Genomic DNA, 18,690 nt, shown 5'->3' with positions numbered 1-18,690 from the left:
TGATGATGGTCAAAGTAGAGAGAATATAAAATGTAGACTGGCAATGGCAAGGAAAGCGTTTCTTTAGAAGAGAAGTTTGTTAACATCGAGTATGGATTTAAGTGTCAGGAAGTCATTTCTGAAAGTATTTGTATGGAGTATAGCCATGTATGGAAGTGAATCATGGACAATAAATAGTTTGGGCAAGAAGAGAATAGAAGCTTTCGAAATGTGGTGCTACAGAAGAATGCTGAAGATTAGATCTGTAGATCACATAACTAATGAGGAAGTATTGAATAGGATTGGGGAGAAGAGAAGTTTGTGGCACAACGTGACCAGAAGAAGGGATCGGTTGGTAGGACACGTTCTGAGGCATCAAGGGATCACCAATTTAGTATTGGAGGGTAAAAATCATAGAGGGAGACCAAGAGATGACTACACTAAGCAGATTCAGAAGGATGTAGGTTGCAGTAGGTACTGGGATATGAAGCAGCTTGCACAGGATAGAGTAGCATGGAGAGCTGCATCATACCAGTCTCAGGACTGAAGACAACAACAACAACAACTGAGCAACAGTCATACAATAATGTTTAAATGAACAAACTGCTATTTGACTGTATTGCTGCTCATTTAATTACGAACCAGGTTTCGGCCTTTTGTGCCGGTTTCAAGTGATTTAGTTTCTCATTAACTTATGTTGCAGGACGTCATGCTCAAAATTGGCCAATTTTGAGCTTGATGTCCTGCAATATATGTTACTGACATAAACTCAATCACTTGAAAATGGCATAAAAGGCTGAAACCTGGGTCATAATTATAAATAAATAACAATACAGTCAAATGGTGGTGTGTTCATTTAAAAAAAAAAAAAAACTGTAATATTTTTCTGGAGCCCTTGACTCCCTAGAATTCAGAAAAATTCTGGCCGCAAATGTTTTATTTCCAGCAACTGCCAGTGTTGGTAATCAGTCAACACTGTATGAGTCATTGTTGAATGCAGAGTTTCTTTTCAATGCGCTGTGTATGTATGGTCTTTGCTAGTATTATTGAAGTAGATACTACAAATTAGCATCTCTCTGAAAACAAAGCTCACTATTCACATTCAAAGAAGATAGTTTAGAAGATGCACAAACCATAGATATAGTGGGTGCATTGCTGGAAGCAAGCTGGTTTACACCATCTTAACTGCTACTGCACTATTCTGTGTGTGGGGCAGGGCTTCTTTCTCCTGTTCCCTGTGAAACTCCGTATTTATGATCAATGAAAAGCTTGAAGCCATCATGAAATTCAGAATCATGTTTCAAAGATATTTCCTCCACAACTTCTATAGTGCATTTTTGTTCGATGATTGTGAAAGAGACTTGAACAGAAGTATTGCAGATATGCTAAACAGCATTGGAAGCAGTGTTTTTGAGACATTATGGGAACTACGCGTGGACTTGCATTTAGGAAAGAACTTTTGTTTGTAATGTAGCGCACTGGGCTTCATCAGTTACCTAACTTAATAGTGTATGGTCAGAACAGCACACACTTTGCTATGGAGTGAAAGATTCATTTGAGGAAAATCCCCTGGACTGTGATAAGCCAGTTCTCCATAATATCCTTTCTTCCAGGAGTGCTAATCCTGCATTGTATGCAGGAGATCTGTGAATTTGGAATATAGGAGATGTATTGCCAGAAGTGAGGGCAAGTCTTGAGTCATGCCTGCATAACTCAGTTGAAAAAGAGCATCGCCTGCAAAAGTCGAGGTTCAGGGGTCAAGTCCTAGTCCAGCTCATAGTTTTAATCTGCATGGCTCCTTGTACTTATTTAAAAGTTTAATTTTGAATGTCATTTTATTTACTGTAGATACTATATGAATTTTGTTATTATTTTGTTTTAGAAATACTTGAGTAATGGGAAGATGACATTTCTCAAGGACAGTGAATGTTGCCATCAGCACTGTTTGGTTCCATCCAGATTAAGCGCTTCTGTGTAGCATACTGTTGTCATTTTAGATCTCACCTTCACATACCACTACACATTTGTCAGAAAGGTCAGTAACTGAAAATAATGTTTGATGGACTTTCTTATTCACTAAGTGACATATCAGTGGTCATTAGACATGTCAAAAACTAAACTGCAGCCTGTTTAACATGAAAAGTATATTTTCTTCATTTCTTATTTAAAGGAACTGCCAGAAATGTAATTACTAATGTTGACGATGTGATGAAGTAATACTACTTCATTTTCCATGGGTTATGAGGGGGAGAGACATTTATACAAAAATATCCTCTGTGGAATAGAAAGCAGAACCAAGCAAAATGAAAAACATGATTTGTTTATTCTTTCTTGAACATACCAACTGCTTCATCTACACAAGGGGCTCACAGCTCTTATGTAATTGTGTTTTTTACGACTATGGGCCTCTGTACTAATACTGTATCTGTACAGCAAGCCTAATCTCTTTAATTATTCTGTATACTCCCATCAGAGGCCAAGCCAGTAATGGTGGATACCGGTCTGGTGAACCCAGAGTTCCTGAGCTGAGGATTGGTGAGCACAGCTAGTTCTCTGGCACCATCCTCTGGACCTGCTTCAGTGGATCATTGCAAGGTATAAGATTGTAACGTTGTTGGAGACTTGGGAACTTGACCATCAGGATTGCATGCAGCCACTGTCTCGGTTGATGTTTTTCTGTGGCTGCACATTGGGCCTCTGTGGAACAGCAAAAGTTTCACAAGGAGAAAAGTTGCTAAATGGTAATACACTTTGTGAGTAGCCAATCACCAGGAGCTACACACAGCATTGAACTCCAACAAAGGAGTTGTTAGCTGCAGGGACCCTATGCATTTGAATACAAATGAGCTGTTTCAGGAATGTAAGCAAGGTGTAGTCAATAAATATCATCATGAGAGAGGTTCATAGAGAACTAGAGAAGAACAGAACATTCATACCTACATTTAATGTACCCAGATTCCTAAAGTACAATTATGCTGGCTTCATTCACCTGAAATTCTCGACCTTACATGGCCGACCCCATGTACTGTTTAAAGAGCCAAAGGTCGGGGCATACTAACATGCTGTGTACAGGCCAGGCTCCATGTGGTAGAAGTGGTTTAGTGCACGTGGATGAGGTACCCTATGTATAGCTTTGTGTATATGTCATTTGTTTTAACAACCATATTACATGGAGTCTAGAATGTGTGGTATTTATTTGTGAGAAGAAAATCCAGATCATTGTCATGAAATGTGTACAGTACCTTGAGGGAATGAAGTCATTTTTGGCAATACAGCCTCCACCTCCATAAAATAATTTGCTTCACCAACAGAAAACCCACTTATAAGACCTTTAAAGGTATGCAGAGCATAACAAGTACTGTTGACACAATCATCTACAATGGCAAATTCAACTATCATACCAAGTGCTCTGGTGGTAGAGCACTTGCCGGCGAAAGGCAAAGGTCCCAAGTTCGAGTCTCAGTCTGGCACACAGTTTTAATCTGCCAGGAAGTTTCATATCAGTGCACACTCCAATGCAGAGTGAAAATCTCATTCTGGAAACATCCCCCAGGCTGTGGCTAAGCCATGTCTCCGCAATATCCTTTCTTTCAGGAGTGCTAGTTCTGAGAGGTTCGCAGGAGAGCTTCTGTAAAGTTTGGAAGGTAGAGACGAGGTACTGGCAGAAGTAAAGCTGTGAGGGTGGGGCGTGAGTCGTGCTTGGGTAGCTCAGTTGGTAGAGCACTTTCCTGCGAAAGGCTAAGGTCCTGAGTTTGAGTCTTGGTCCGGCACACAGTTTTAATCTGCCAGGATGTTTGATTTCCGTGCCTGCTGTGTAAACTGTGCCAATCTTCAGAGATTTTCGGGGTAGGAGGGGGTCTGTACTCCCATTCACATTGATGTTTGTAGTGAATGGGTGTGTCTACACAGTCAGATATAATAGATCTGTGGGTTCAGGTAACCTCCGTCACCCTCTGTAATATTTACACACCTCCTGATAGGCAAATAGTGTATCCAAAGATGATCCAATCGATGAAGCAACTCCCCTCACCCTTCCATCTGCTTGGAGATTTCAGTGCACATAATATCCTGTGTAGAAGTATCGGGCAGTGTGGAAAGGGGTCTTCTGATTAGAGAAACTACTTTCTGATTTCAGCCTGTGTTATCTCAACAATGCAACCCATACCCATTCTTTACGGCTCACAGTATTTTCTTGACCAGTGAATTCAATAAAATGATATGTGCAAAACAATCTGTATGACAGAACCACTTTCCAGTGGTCCCAACTAACATCACCATTCAACATACTGGTCACCATGCTGGGTGCTTCAAAGGGTGAGCTGGCAAATACAACCTCCATCACCACCTTGATAGTCCCTCACCCCCTTTTATTTCAGGGACCATTGATGATGTCCTCAGAGATGTCTCTGTTGCAATCGTCTATGCTGCTGAAAGATTGGTGTCCCTCCCCATGAGTCTTTGCTGGTGGTGGTCCATCACATGGTTGTCTGAATAAATTGTGATGATAATCTAGGATCAATGAGATACTCTTCAACAGTATGATACCCCTCATTGGTCAACCTCATTACCTTCCAGCAGCTGTATGCAAGGGTTCGTATTTTAACAAGAAAAGGAAGAAAGAATGGTGGCTGCTGGAATTTTGTACTGAATATTACGATTAATTGAGCCCAAACATCCACGTTGGGAGAAGACGTTTGCTGTTACAGTTTAATAAATGAATGCGTCATGTGTGTTCTTCTGGACATGTCTGAAAGAACAGATACCACACGGAGTCCACAGCTGTGATACATATTATGTAAATTGTAGTTGGAGGGGGGGGGGAGAAGAAAGGAAAGGGAGGCAACTATAGATGTTGGGTTCCTTGGGACTTTATGCAGAATCAGCAGCATGAGTGAAAATGGTGCTGGTCTGGGATTCAGACCTGGGATCTCATGCTTACTAGGCAGTTGCTTTAACCACTGCGCCACCAGGACCCAGTACTTATCGCAGTTGCACAGACTACCTTGGCATGCACGTTGGCACACACACATTCCCAAGTAACACCACCTATCTGCAGAGCCTGTCTGTGTCCTCCATGCTTGGTACTTTGAGATTCGTGCAGTAGGTCAAACATTATTGTGCATCCACACTGAAGGTGATGGATTCTTTGCCCATCGAGGCGAATCAATTATATATGTATAAATTGTGTTTGTTCTCTTGGACATGTCCGAAAGAACAGACACCATGTGCAATCCACAGCTGTGATACATATTATGTAAATTGGAGGTGGAGGGGGGAGAAAGGAAAGGGAAGAGAAGGAACTATTGATGTCAGTTTTATTGGGACTTTGTTCAGAATTGGTGTCAACAACAAGTGAAAATGTGTGCCAGACCGGGATTTGAACCTGGGATGTCCTGCTTACTAGGCAGTTGTGCTAACTATGCCACCTGGATGCAGTCTTTATCACAACAACATGGGCTGTTTCGGCCCACCTCTCAGCCAACCCACACAGCCACTTGATGCAGCTGACATCAATAGTTCCTTCCCGTCTTTTTCCTTTCTCTCCCCTCCACCCTCAATTTACATAATATGTTAGAGCTAAATAAAATGTGTGGCAGATTGCACTCTAGTACTATCACTAATTAAACACTTGCTTGACAGGGTGACACTAGAACAAAAGTGTGGCAACACAATAAGAAATGACAATAACATTTATAAAAAGTGTATTACAAAGTTTTAATTAACTATTGTAACAGTTTCATGCATCACACCTGATGCCCTATACTTAATACAGTGAAATTTTGCTGTCTCTTGGCTGTCTGATATTGTCACCATGACTCAAAGTAATTATGCAGGCACTTGTTTAACTATCCTGGTTATCCATAAATAGTGACTGTTAAGTTGAAATGTAGACTTTGAATGGAAATCATGGAGATATGCTCTGCAGTGTAACTGCAGGCACTGTACTGAGTTGGCTGCAGGAACTTAACTGTGTCAGACTGCAGGATCGTAACTGATCTGTATGTGGAGCGTCATTTTTCTGCCTTTTGGCTGAAGAATCTTCATCCTCGTCAGTACTAGGTAGCAGCAAAATAGTCCGCGATTGACAATGCTATCTCTAGCAGCTAGCAACACTATCAGTGGATGAGTAGGACACGTTATTGGACATGGCATGGCACCAGGCAAGTGGTTGTACTTTTCTGCTGGTGGCCTCTTGTGGTAGAGCTTGTGTGTCTCTCAAGCCTGGTACACAACAATGGCAATTTTATGTCTTTTCTTTGGCAGTGCACAGATCTTCCTCTCAGATGTGGATAAGCTGTATGGTCTGCTAGGCCACCAGCAGCTGATGACCTTTGCTGTTTTCTTACGTGAGGGAAGTGTCTCTACTGATCCCAATGTCCTTGCCAAATATTTCTCAACCTGTTTGATGGTGTCAGCATCTACTTTTGAACCTCCCACTTTCCAAGAATGTAAACAGTGAGTCTGTGTATCTTGTACTCAAAACTACTCCGAGCCATATAACAAACCTTTTAACATACGGGAATTGTTTACAGCCCTTGACTTATTCTTCAACATAGCCCCAGGTCCTGTCTCAATTGACAAACAAACATGTATCATGAACATTACCTTCTGATAGTTTTCAGTTGTATCACGTGGAGGTAAATTCTTCTCCTAGTGGCGGGACAACACCATCATTCTAATCCCGACACCTCACACCAAAACCTAATTTCCACTAACACCTATATACAATCGAACTCGCAAATGGGCTGTGCAAATTTCCTCTACAGTGCTGACCCGTCAATCGTTCTGGATTCTTGAATCACGAGCTCTTTTGTCCACAGAAGGCTTCTGAGAGGGTGATCCACATGGCCTGGTTGAAAACAGCCATTTTACAGACCTTTGCTAAGTGTTTAACCCCTTATCACTCTCCTTTTCAATTTGCATAAAGCATATGGTACTGTTTGTAGTCACCACACTTTAATCACACTTCACAATTGGGGTTTCTGTGGTGCTTTACCAATTTTTATCTGCAACTTTTTGTCACCTTGACTATTTTGGATTAGTCAGTGTGTGCTTCACTTTCCCACATGTCCAAAAGATCAATGCCCTTCAGCAATCAGTGTTGAGTGTTACTCTTTTCACAGCCATCAGTAGACTTGCAGGACTGGTAGTCACTCTCATACTTTATGTTGATGACTTCTGCATTTTCTATAGCCTCCAGTTTGTCACCTTGGCTTATTAATCAACTCAAAGAAGCAGTAGTATTTATAAAAAGCTGCTTCTTAAGCTATGTACCTTGGCTTTCAGTTGTTATGTGCTAAAACACGGGTCATGGATTTTTCTTGTTTCGCCCGGTCAGTCTAGAGCCAGAGCTCTACTTGGAAACCAACACCCTGAGGTAGTTGTAGGTCTTGATTTTGGGCCTTCTTGTAGACTGTAAACTGACAAGATTGTCTCATGCCAGTCACTTTAAAACAAGGTTCATGTGTAAACTTAATGTTGTTTGCTTTCTTAGCCATACTTCTCAGGGCAATGATCTTACATCCTTTATTCACTTCTATAGCACATTGGGGAGTGGCTATTTTCCTTGATGACTCTCCTTTCCTGTCCCTCTTACTATGACCATGCAAGCAATTGCTGTGAAAGTTCTCACACCCTTTAATATCACAGTGTGTTCTTTGTACCTGCCCCGTAATGATGCTTTGGATGCAGATACACTGGCAGAACTCTTCCGGGCACTCCCACACCCATTCCTCCTTGTGGGGGGGATTTCAATGCACACAATGTGCTGTGGGGCTTGCCTACCACTTGCTCCAGGGTTTGGATGATTGAGTGACTCGTCCATTCTGAGAATATCTGCCTTCTGAATGCGGGTCATATGACTCACTTTTCCACAGCTACACGATCTTTTTGAGCCATTGACCTTTGTTTTTGTTCCCCACATATTACAGACTCGGTTCAATGGGAAGTAGCTCTAGATTTACATTCCAGTGACCACTTCCCAGTGTGGATCCACCTACCAACTAGGATGGTGGCCAACAAGAGACCACAGATGGATGATACAAAGGGAAAATTGGTTACAGTACAGTCAACAGCCAATTTTGAACAAAAGGATTGTGCACAGGAGGCGATGGCCCATATCGCTTGTGAGATCTAACGGACTGCTGCAGAGTCCATCCCCAGGTCTAGTAACCACCTCAGATGACGGCCAGTACCTTCGTGGAATGATGAATGTCGATTGGCAATCAGGGCCAGACGAACATGTCTCCAGAACTTCAAACACTGTCCAACTACAGTCAGTCTTCATGCCTTCAAGTCTGTGAGAGCATATGCAATGCAAGTGATAAAAGAACGGCAGAAGGCTTCGTGGAGGAAATTCACGACTTCCATTGGTCGGACCACTTCCACTGCAAAAGTTTGGCAATCAATAAGACGGATTTCAGACAAGGCTAGTACATGCCCCTTATGGTCTTGTCAAATAATGGGGTCTTGGTAGACAGGCCAGGAGACATGGCTCAGGTTTTAGCTGAACACTTCAATGTTACTACGTCATTCAGGAAATCTGCTTTTCAGGTGTTCCATAGGACTGCAGCTCAATTTCTTCTTGCATAATGAGGACATCTACAACCTTCTGTTCTCTATGTGGGAACTGGAATCAGCTTCGTCTGCAGCCAGAGACATTGCTCTGGGACCTGATGAGATCCATTATGCCATGCTTCATAATCTGTGCCCTGATGTGATAGGACAGCTCCTCTATTGTTTCAATCAAATCTGGTTTGATGGACAGTACCCCACAACTTGGGAGGAGGCAATATTAATTCCATTCTGGAAGCCATGTGAGGACCATAGCGCCCCTAACAGTTATTGGCGTATTGCTCTTACCATTTGTATGGGTAAAACCCTTGGAACGCATGGTCAACCATCACCTTGTCTGGCTGCTCGAATCCTGAAGTCACCTGAGCCACTCCCAGTGTGGTTTCAGGCACTACCATTCCACCCTTGACAACCTACTTCTACTGGAAACAGTGACACAGCAGTCCTTTTTACACCAAAACCATTTGATTTGTGCATTTTTTTGACCTTGAAAAAGCATATGTCACTACTTGGAGGTGCAGCATCCTTTGCCAACTTCATGAATGGGGACTACATGGCCATCTGCCGCTTCTGTTCCAATCCTTTCTCGAGGACAGACGTGTTTGGTATCGTGTTGGCGATGCCATGTCAGATTGCTATGTTTAGGAGAATGGGGGTGCCCCAGGGCAGTGTTCAGTGTCACATGTCATTGCTATAAATGGCATTTTCTCTGCAGTCAGGAGCCCTGTAAAATGCTCTTTGTTTGTAGATGACTTTGCAATCTTCTTCTCTTCCTCTGATCTTACGACGACGACGACGAGGCAGCTACAGCTGACCATTAAGAGGTTGGAAACCTGGTCCTGGGCAACTGGTTTTTGGTTCTCACCAGAGAAGACTACATGTGTCAAATGAAACTGTGCTCGTCGGAGTTTTAACCAACCAGTAGTCACAATGGGGGCGACAGTATTTTAAGTTTTCAAGAGGGTTTATTATTTGACTCAAAATTAACTTGGCTCCCACACCTGAAAGACCTACGAACAAAGGGCTTCCAGTTATTGAATATTTTGAAATGCCTTAGTGGAAAAACATGGGGAGCTGACAGGTTCTGCCTCCTGCAGTTTTATAGGGTATTTGTTCACTCAGGCTTAGATTATGGCAATGTGGTCTACAGATCAGCCTGTCCTTCCTACCACAGGATGTTAGACGCTGTCCATCATGAGGGCATTTGGGTATCGACTGGAGCCTTTTGGGATCAGCTCCGTTCAGAGTCTGTGCAGAGGAACTACTTTCATCACCATTGATAACACGGGTCAACAATTCTGGATTAATTTCAGTTTGCTCTAATAGATCGTCTACCACATTTTTCTGTGTTTCTCGCTGCTGTGGTGTGAGATTTTGGCGACAATTTTTGCACAAGTCTTTCTCATACCAAGATCTTCAGTTACTAATAGATGAACCATTTCTCGATTGATGTTCAGCTCTTCAGCAATCATTTTCACGGATAATCTTCGATCAGATCGTAAGAGTTCACGCACCCTGGAAAAGTTGATTTCCGTCCGTGAGGTTGATGGTTGTCCACTGCGGTCTTCATCTTCAACATTCGTTCTGCCTTCACTAAACACTTTATGCCAACAAAAAACTTGAGCTCTTGACATAACCTCCTCTCCAAAAGCCTTCTGAAGCTTACAGTAAGTTGTTGTCGTGTTTTCACCCAATTTAACGCAAAAAGAAATGGCATAGCATTTTGCAATATTATGCGGTTCCATTTCCGCGACGAGAGACACACACAAGTGTTAGCTTATTACAGCACAACTCATGACTGAGCAGTTGCATCTATGTGCTGCTGGGACTTGAAGCAGCTTATAGACCAAAGTCAAAGATATTGTGTCTAGACAAGCCTGCTGGGTTGCCACATCTTGCAAAGAAAATTAGTCGCATTACTATATTGTCACACCTTGTATATACTGATAGTAGAGCAGCCCTCAGTCTTGCTGGAGATCTGCCCACCATTCTCATAGATGCCGATACCAGTGTTATACTGGTTGTGAAATTTTGTGAACTGTCTGGCCTCATCCCTAAACTGATGGGTAAGGGAGGCAGACTTTATTTAATACATTATAAACTGCTTTGCATGTGGGGACAGCCCTCGTCCTCACCCATGAGCCTACTCTGTGTGTGTGTGTGTGTGTGTGTGTGTGTGTGTGTGTGTGTGTGTGTGAGGGGGGGGGGGTAGGTAAGTATGTTACATTGAAATCTGACTATATCTTCTTGGCGCTTGACTTTTTTCAGTCGGGCAGCGTATATCAGAGGCAAGAAAAAAGTTAAAGTGAAATATTTAAATAAAGAAAATTTTGAAGATAAAGTAAACTCTCTGGACATAAAAAGTCATCCCTTGAGAAATCATTACAAGCTTCATTTAATACCATGCAATTCCAGCCTGTGGACTTGATAGCCACTTGGATTCGATTAGGAAATGAGTCTGCAAGGTTGTGCAGGTAGGTCATATCCAGGGTAAGCCACTCATTGAGGATTTAATCGCACAGTACTGCCAAATTGTGAGGATGCTGATGTCGGTGTTTTACCCACTGTTCCTACATAGCCCATGTTTGTCTATAGAATCAGTCACATATTCTTTCAGCCTGATGAACTTTGCTGTTGCTGTCTTTATGTGCCTGTGTGAGCAGTGGCCTCTTGTGAAGTGAGATACTCCAAATGTTCATTGCATGCAGCTGCCGGCACAACTTTCTCTCATTAAGAGGTTAAAATGGACCTTTAATCACTGCCTGCAGCAATTCCTGTTACGTTTGGAAGTAATTTTGATTTGCAAGCTGTGAAACATGTCTCTATCCTTCTCAGACAGGATTTTGTTCTGACTACAGTTTCCACATTACATTTTATGGCCATGTGTGTTACTCCACTACTTGCAGACACTTTGAACAATCTACTGTGAAATGCCAACAAATGCAGTAACTTCATGCACACTGTGTGGCTGTGGGCACTGCCAAACGTGACTGCCCGTTTTTTGTCACTATGTCACTCCCTTACATTTACCCATGCTTATGGACAAAGTCCACTTGAAATGTGAATGTCTCACTGATTGCTATTGCCATATCCTCATGTAGAGGCACTTCACACATGGTTGAGTATATGACTTGATTGCTGTGCTATCTGTAAAGGCTTAACAATTCATCTGTGCGTGCACACTGTGGTGAGCTTAGAATATAAAATGTGATGTGCAGTTGTACAAGGAGAAATTAAAAAACAGCTGAGGTAACAAAGCTGGGAAGTATATCAATGAAATTGAAGCTGATCTATATGGACTCTAAAATAAGGCTTTTAATATTTTAATTCCTTAATAAACAATACAAAAAAATGGAGAATATGATAAATAACTCCAGGGAGAGAGTATAAAAACAGATGTAAGAGTCAAGGAGAATGTGCAGATCCCAGAACAGTACCAGTCTTAAGTCTTAAGAGTTTAAAAATAAGAAAGTAGTGTGTGTAGATTCTGTTTATGTGGCACTGGTGAATTATTATTTTAATCTGTTTGTTAAAATGCTACTGGACTTCATTAATATTTGTTGGCTGACTAGTGATGGACCAGATGACTGAGCTGAAGCCCTTGTTATGCCAATATTTAAAAGATAACATAGAAATAATATTAAGAATTACCAAGAAATCAGCCTATTTAACCCAGGATACAAAATCTATGTCAAAATATTAAGAAATAGACTGAATCTTCTATCACTTACGAGACTGTCAGTCAACCAGTGTGGCTTTGAGTGGAAGACCCTGTACAGATTATACATTTGGTATGACAAAATTGATTGATAGAACACAGGGATTAAGACTTAAATTTGTAGCCTTCATAGATTGTGGTAAAATGTATGAATGGTTAGATGTAAACTATGGTCAGTCTAATAAATGCCTTTAACACAAATCAAACATTGAAGTGGATGCAGATAATTGCACCAAATCTGAAATTGTTATAGGTACAGAAAGCTGGCTGAAGCCAGAGATAAATTCTGCCGAAATTTTTACAAAGGCACAGATGGTGTTTAGAAAGGATAGATTGCATGCAACCAGTGGTGGCGTGTTTGTCGCTGTTAGTAGTAGTTTATCCTGTAGTGAAGTAGAAGTGGATAGTTCGTGTGAATTATTATGGGTGGAGGCTACACTCAACAACTGAGCTAGGTTAATAATTGGCTCCTTTTACTGACCTCCCGACTCAGCAGCATTAGTGGCAGGACAACTGAGAGAAAATTTGAAATACATTCCACATAAATTTTCTCAGCATGTTATAGTCTTAGGTGGAGATTTCTATTTACCAGATATAGAGTGGGACACTCAGATGTTTAGGGCGGGTGGTAGGGGCAGAGCATCGAGTGACATTATACTGAGTGCACTATCCGAAAATTACCTCGAGCAATTAAACATAGGACAGACTTATAGAGATAACATCTTGGACCTACTGATAACAAACAGACCCGAACTTTTTGACTCTGAATGTGCAGAACAGGGAATCAGTGATCGTAAGGCCATTGCAGCATCCCTGAATATGGAAGTTAATAGGAATATTAAAAAAATGGAGGAAGACCTCTCAGACAAACAGAAGCTAAACAGTGTCAAAGTTAGCATAAGGAGGTCTATGCGTGAAGCTTTCAGTGAATTAGAAAGTAAAATTCTATGTACTGACTTGACAGAAAATCCTAGGAAGTTCTGGTCTTACGTTAAATCAGTAAGTGGCTCGAAACAGCCTATCCAGGCACTCCGGGATGATGATGGCATTGATACAGAGGATGACACGTGTAAAGCTGAAATACTAAACACCTTTTTTCAAAGCTGTTTCACAGAGGAAGACCGCACTTCAGTTCCTTCTCTAAATCCTCACACAAACGAAAAAATGGCTGACATTGAAATAAGTGTCCAAGGAATAGAAAAGCAACTGGAATCACTCAACAGAGGAAAGTCCACTGGACCTGACAGGATACCAATTCGATTCTACACAGAGTACGAGAAAGAACTTGCCCCCCTTCTAACAGCCGTGTACCGCAAGTCTCTAGAGGAACGGAAGGTTCCAAATGATTGGAAAAGAGCACAGGTAGTACCAGTCTGCAAGAAGGGTCGTCTAGCAGATTTTAGAACATGTTTTTTGCTAGAGTATCATGTCGTTTTTGGAAACCCAGAATCTACTCTGTAGGAATCAACATGGATTCCAGAAACAGCGATTGTGTGAGACCCAACTCGCTTTATTTGTTCATGAGACCCAGAAAATAATAGATACAGGCTCCCAGGTAGATGCTATTTTCCTTGACTTCCGAAAGGCGTGTGATACAGTTCCGCACTGTCGCCTGATAAACAAAGTAAGAGCCTACGGAATATCAGACCAGCTGTGTGGCTGGATTGAAGAGTTTTTAGCAAACAGAACACAGCATGTTGTTATCAATGGAGAGACATCTACAGACGTTAAAGTAACCTCTGGCATGCCACAGGGGAGTGTTATGGGACCATTGCTTTTCACAATATATATAAATGACCTAGTAGATAGTGTCGGAAATTCCATGCGGCTTTTCGCGGATGATGCTGTAGTATACAGAGAAGTTGCAGCATTAGAAAATTGTAGCGAAATGCAGGAAGATCTGCAGTGGATAGGCACTTGGTGCAGGGAGTGGCAACTGACCCTTAACATAGACAATGTAATGTATTGTGAATACATAGAAAGGATCCTTTATTGTATGATTACATGATAGCAGAACAAACACTGGTAGCAGTTACTTCTGTAAAATATCTGGGAGTATGAGTGCAAAACGATTTGAAGTGGAATGATCATATAAAATTAATTGTTGGTAAGGCGGGTACCGGGTTGAGATTCATTGGGAGAGTCCTTAGAAAACGTAGTCCATCAATGAAGGAGGTGGTTTACAAAACACTCGTTCAACCTATACTTGAGTATTGCTCATAAGTGTGGGATCCGCACCAGATCGGGTTGACGGAGGAGATAGAGAAGATCCAAAGAAGAGCGGCGCGTTTCGTCACAGGGTTATTTGATAACCGTAATAGTGTTACGGAGATGTTTAGCAAACTCAAGTGGCAGACTCTGCAAGAGAGACACTCTGCATCGCGGTGTAGCTTGCTCGCCAGGTTTCGAGTGGGTGCATTTCTGGATGAGGTATCGAATATATTGCTCCCTCCCGCTTATACCTCCCGAGGAGATCACAAATGTAAAATTAGAGAGATTCGAGCATGCACGGAGGCTTTCAGACAGTCGTTCTTCCTGCGAACCGTACGCGACTGGAACAGAAAAGTGAGGTAATGACAGTGGCACGTAAAGTGCCCTCCACCACACACCATTGCGTGGCTTGCGGAGTATAGAAGTAGATGTAGATGTAGATATCAAGGTATCAGACAGTGGTGTCCTTTATTTCCTTTTTTTATTAAACTTTCATACAGACCATGTCATTTCTAATTGAAAAACAGCTTGGCTGTGAAACACAATAGTATTACTTACCTAAGATGAAGTTCATCTTTGCAGATGCCCAAGTAATCATAGTATAATTGGTGATGATTGCACATCACCAGAAATTTGTTTTCGTGACAATTTCCTTGGTTATTACTTTTCTTGGTGTGCCTTCGATAGACTTAATCACATGATAATTATTTGTACTTTATTCATACAAAATGAAATGTCATTTTTGTTTTATTAAAACAGGAATAGACTCAGTCTTGAACACTGTTTGGTTTTCAACTCGTAGATAATCTTTTATTTGAAGAGATAGAGCCACCAGAATTTCTTTCTGTTTAAGTATGATATATGCCAATCATAATTTGTTGCTTAAATGCCATAAAATTTGTAATTTTCACAGTAAAATTGTTGCAATACATGACAAAATTTTCCAAACCTCATACATAAGTAGACACAACGGACCCAGAAAAGTAGAAATTAAGAAGTTTTTTTGAGAGTTTGGCACCAGAATAGTGTTCCAGATTATTAAATGTCAATTAAATAAATTCAAAAGTTAGTGCTTATTCACTTCTGATATTCATAGAATATGCTGGATACCACAGCACCTTAAGAATTTCAGAAAAATTAATAGTTTTTGAGTTTACTTTAGTGTAATGACAATTCTGGACTCAGAACTATGTACATATTGCTATTAATGTATTCAGGTGCCCATGAATGTGGGGCAATTTTATTATTCTCATCCTTTCTTTTGTTTCAGGTAGAGCTGGTACACTTTCTGTTTCTAATACATCTGGGAAAATGTGTTCTGTGTCTAGACCAAGAATTTGCACTCATGATGGAATTTTCCACTGCGACGAAGCTCTTGCTTGCTATATGTTGAAGAGATTGCCGGAATATAATGATGCAAAAATTGTCAGAACTAGAGAGGAAGCTATTATAAAAGAATGTGATGTTGTTGTTGATGTTGGTGGTGTTTATGACCCATCAAAACATTACTATGACCATCATCAGAGAAATTTTGATGAGAGTATGAGTTCGCTGTCTGAAAAGTATAAGTGGAAAACTAAACTTAGCAGTGCTGGTCTTGTGTATTTCCATTTTGGCCATAGAGTATTGAAGATAATCCTAGACTCAACTGATGACAAACTAATATCTGCTGTATACGACAAGGTATATGAATTCTTCATTCAAGAAATAGATGGCATTGATAATGGAGTACCTATGTTCAACGGCGAACCAAGTTACAGAATTTGCACCAACTTATCAGCTCGTGTTGCAAGGTTAAATCCATTTTGGAATGGTGTAAGTGACAGTGACATAGATAGATTTAACGAAGCCTATTGTCTTGTTGGAAAAGAATTTGAAGACCACATAAAATATTGGGCCCACGTTTGGTGGCCTGCTCATGATATTGTTCGTAAGGCAGTAAATAACCGTTATGAGACACATCCTTCTGGTGAGATAATGTTACTGTCAAATGGTGGTTGCCCTTGGAAGGATCATCTCTTTGAGCTGGAAGAAAAGTTACACATTGAGCCAACAATAAAATATGTGCTGTTTCAAGATCAAGTAGGGAAATGGAGAGTCCAGTGTGTACCCATTGCACCACAAAGCTTCGTGTGTCGCAAGTTCTTATGTGAAGCTTGGTGTGGTTTGAGAGATGAAGAATTGAGTGTAAAAGCTGGGATTGCAGGTTGTATTTTTGTTCATGCAACAGGTTTTATTGGAGGAAATAAAACATACACTGGTGTTCTTGAAATGGCTGCTAAGTCACTAACAGCTTAGCGTTTTCACAATGTTTAAAATGTCTGTGCAGTGATAACATTAAAGTACTATGTACCAACCCAGTCATTACCTTTGTATGTATGACAACATATGACATTCATCAATTTTGTGTTGTAAAGATTTTTTTTCCAGTGGATGCTACATGGGTGGGCATAAACAACCTGACCAGCTCGTGTGTGTGTGTGTGTGTGTGTGTGTGTGTGTGTGTGTGTGTGTGTGTGTGTGTGTGTGTGTGTGTTGTGTGTGTTGGGGGGTTATTAGTCTTGCTTCAGTGAATGGTGAAATAGTTTTGAAATTTAATGACAAATGGATCAAGTACCAGTTTTAAAAATTGAAATATTTAGGTAAGTATTATTTGTACATCAAATTAAAGGGAATCGGGAATTTTCTAAATTTGAACTAAAGCAGCTGTAGCTTTAGTGAATGGGGGTTCATGGTAAAATACATAAGATTATTCATTTACAGTGTGACTGCTTCTGTAACATACAATTTTTACAAGGTAATAATGGCCAGAATCGAAGTATCTTTTTATAACAATTTTAATAGTTGATGACTGTTGTTCATGTACCTACACATGTAATAAAATGAAAAAAATCCACAATGGTAGTAACTGTTAAAATGAATGAAAGACTTAAAAGTGGGACTGCACAGTAGACCAATAAGTAAATACCAATCTATAAAAAATTTTACAGTGGCATCACTAGAACTTTCATCGCATTTAGGATCATTATTTCTGCCAAAACCATTTCAGATGCTGACTACATTTCTACTTTAGTTGGTTTAAGATTATTGTCTACTGCTACAACTGCACAGTCTCCATCACATGGAGCCCATCTTTTCTAAAAACATCTGAGACTCAGATGGCGGTATGGCCATGAAGGCAGAATACACTGTTGCCTCCTATGGTCAGCTGTTACTTAACGGAGACCGGACAGGGTGCAGCGATCTATTTGTTGAATGGTGCTCATTGTAAGTAAGTTAGGTGTTTTGCAGTAAATATAAGTACATGAAAGTCAAGCAAGTAGTGGCATGATATAGTAAACAAGAAGACTATGATGACTTTCACTTTCTTTGCAAGGAAGACTGTTTCCTCGGTTATTTCATATATCTCATGAACCATGGGAACTGTTACATAGGTTCATTGAGTTGAAAATCTTATCTAGCTACAGTTGTGCATAATTAATTGTCTTATCAAAATATACAAAGTGAAAATAGACATCTGAGAATTTCATTAAATATTTGCCAGAATAATAATGTATTATTATTATGTACAAGCCTACTCAGCATAGGAATAATCTCAATCTGAAATTTGTATTTATGCAAGTATACACTTATTTCTAAATATACAGAATAAATTATTACTGCTTTGATTCAGACTTTTACTTATTTTCTTCCAAGTTGCTGCTTCCCCCCCCCCCCCCCCCAATACATTTTTGTATTTGGTGTAGATGTATTGTAGAAAAATGTTTGCATGTAAAAGATCAATTAATTTTTGAGTTTCTTCCTATGTTTGGCACCCTTACCTGCTACTGTCTCTGTAGAAAATCACAACGTGCCAGCTGCCTGCTACAGGCAAGAGAGGTCAGGTACAAGTATGCACCTTGTATTTGATGGGGATGATGCTGTTGTGTGCAACATAAGGTAGTCCATGCCCAGCTGCAGCCACTGTCCGCACCCCGTTTGACTGGGCCTTTAGATTTACTGGGAAGATTTCATTTTATGGTTTTATCCAATTGATGGTGCTGCGCATTATTTTTGCTCTACAGCTTACAAGAGCTTTGAATTCTCACTTTTTGAAAATTTTCATCAGTTTACCACTAATATTTTCATATTATCATTATTTGGTGCAGATCTCAAGACTTGATAAGAGTATTTTAAAGCCTGGCTTTTGCTCCTCTGTGAGAAACAAT

At 40.6% G+C, this 18,690-nt stretch overlaps 1 protein-coding gene across 6 annotated transcripts in view; it reads left to right on the top strand.

The window, feature by feature from the left end:
• The window catches only part of LOC126297461 (MYG1 exonuclease), a 29,397-nt gene extending 11,247 nt beyond the window's left edge, over positions 1-18,150 (top strand). The window contains exons 2-3 of one of the 6 annotated variants that reach the window (XM_049988329.1): positions 1,862-2,014; positions 15,753-18,150. In XM_049988329.1, the coding sequence (XP_049844286.1) occupies positions 1,906-2,014; positions 15,753-16,780 (1,137 nt within the window). In that variant the 5' untranslated portion in view covers positions 1,862-1,905 and the 3' untranslated portion in view covers positions 16,781-18,150. Of the gene's footprint in view, positions 1-1,861; positions 2,015-10,826; positions 11,032-15,752 lie in introns of those variants that run through there. The other 5 variants (XM_049988333.1, XM_049988330.1, XM_049988331.1 and 2 more) reach the window with 5 other exon arrangements.
• The last annotated feature ends 540 nt before the right edge of the window (positions 18,151-18,690 follow it).

This window comes from Schistocerca gregaria, chromosome X (assembly GCF_023897955.1).
Source record: "Schistocerca gregaria isolate iqSchGreg1 chromosome X, iqSchGreg1.2, whole genome shotgun sequence".
NCBI lineage: Eukaryota > Metazoa > Arthropoda > Insecta > Orthoptera > Acrididae > Schistocerca > Schistocerca gregaria.
This window is presented reverse-complemented; position numbering and strand designations above follow the sequence as displayed.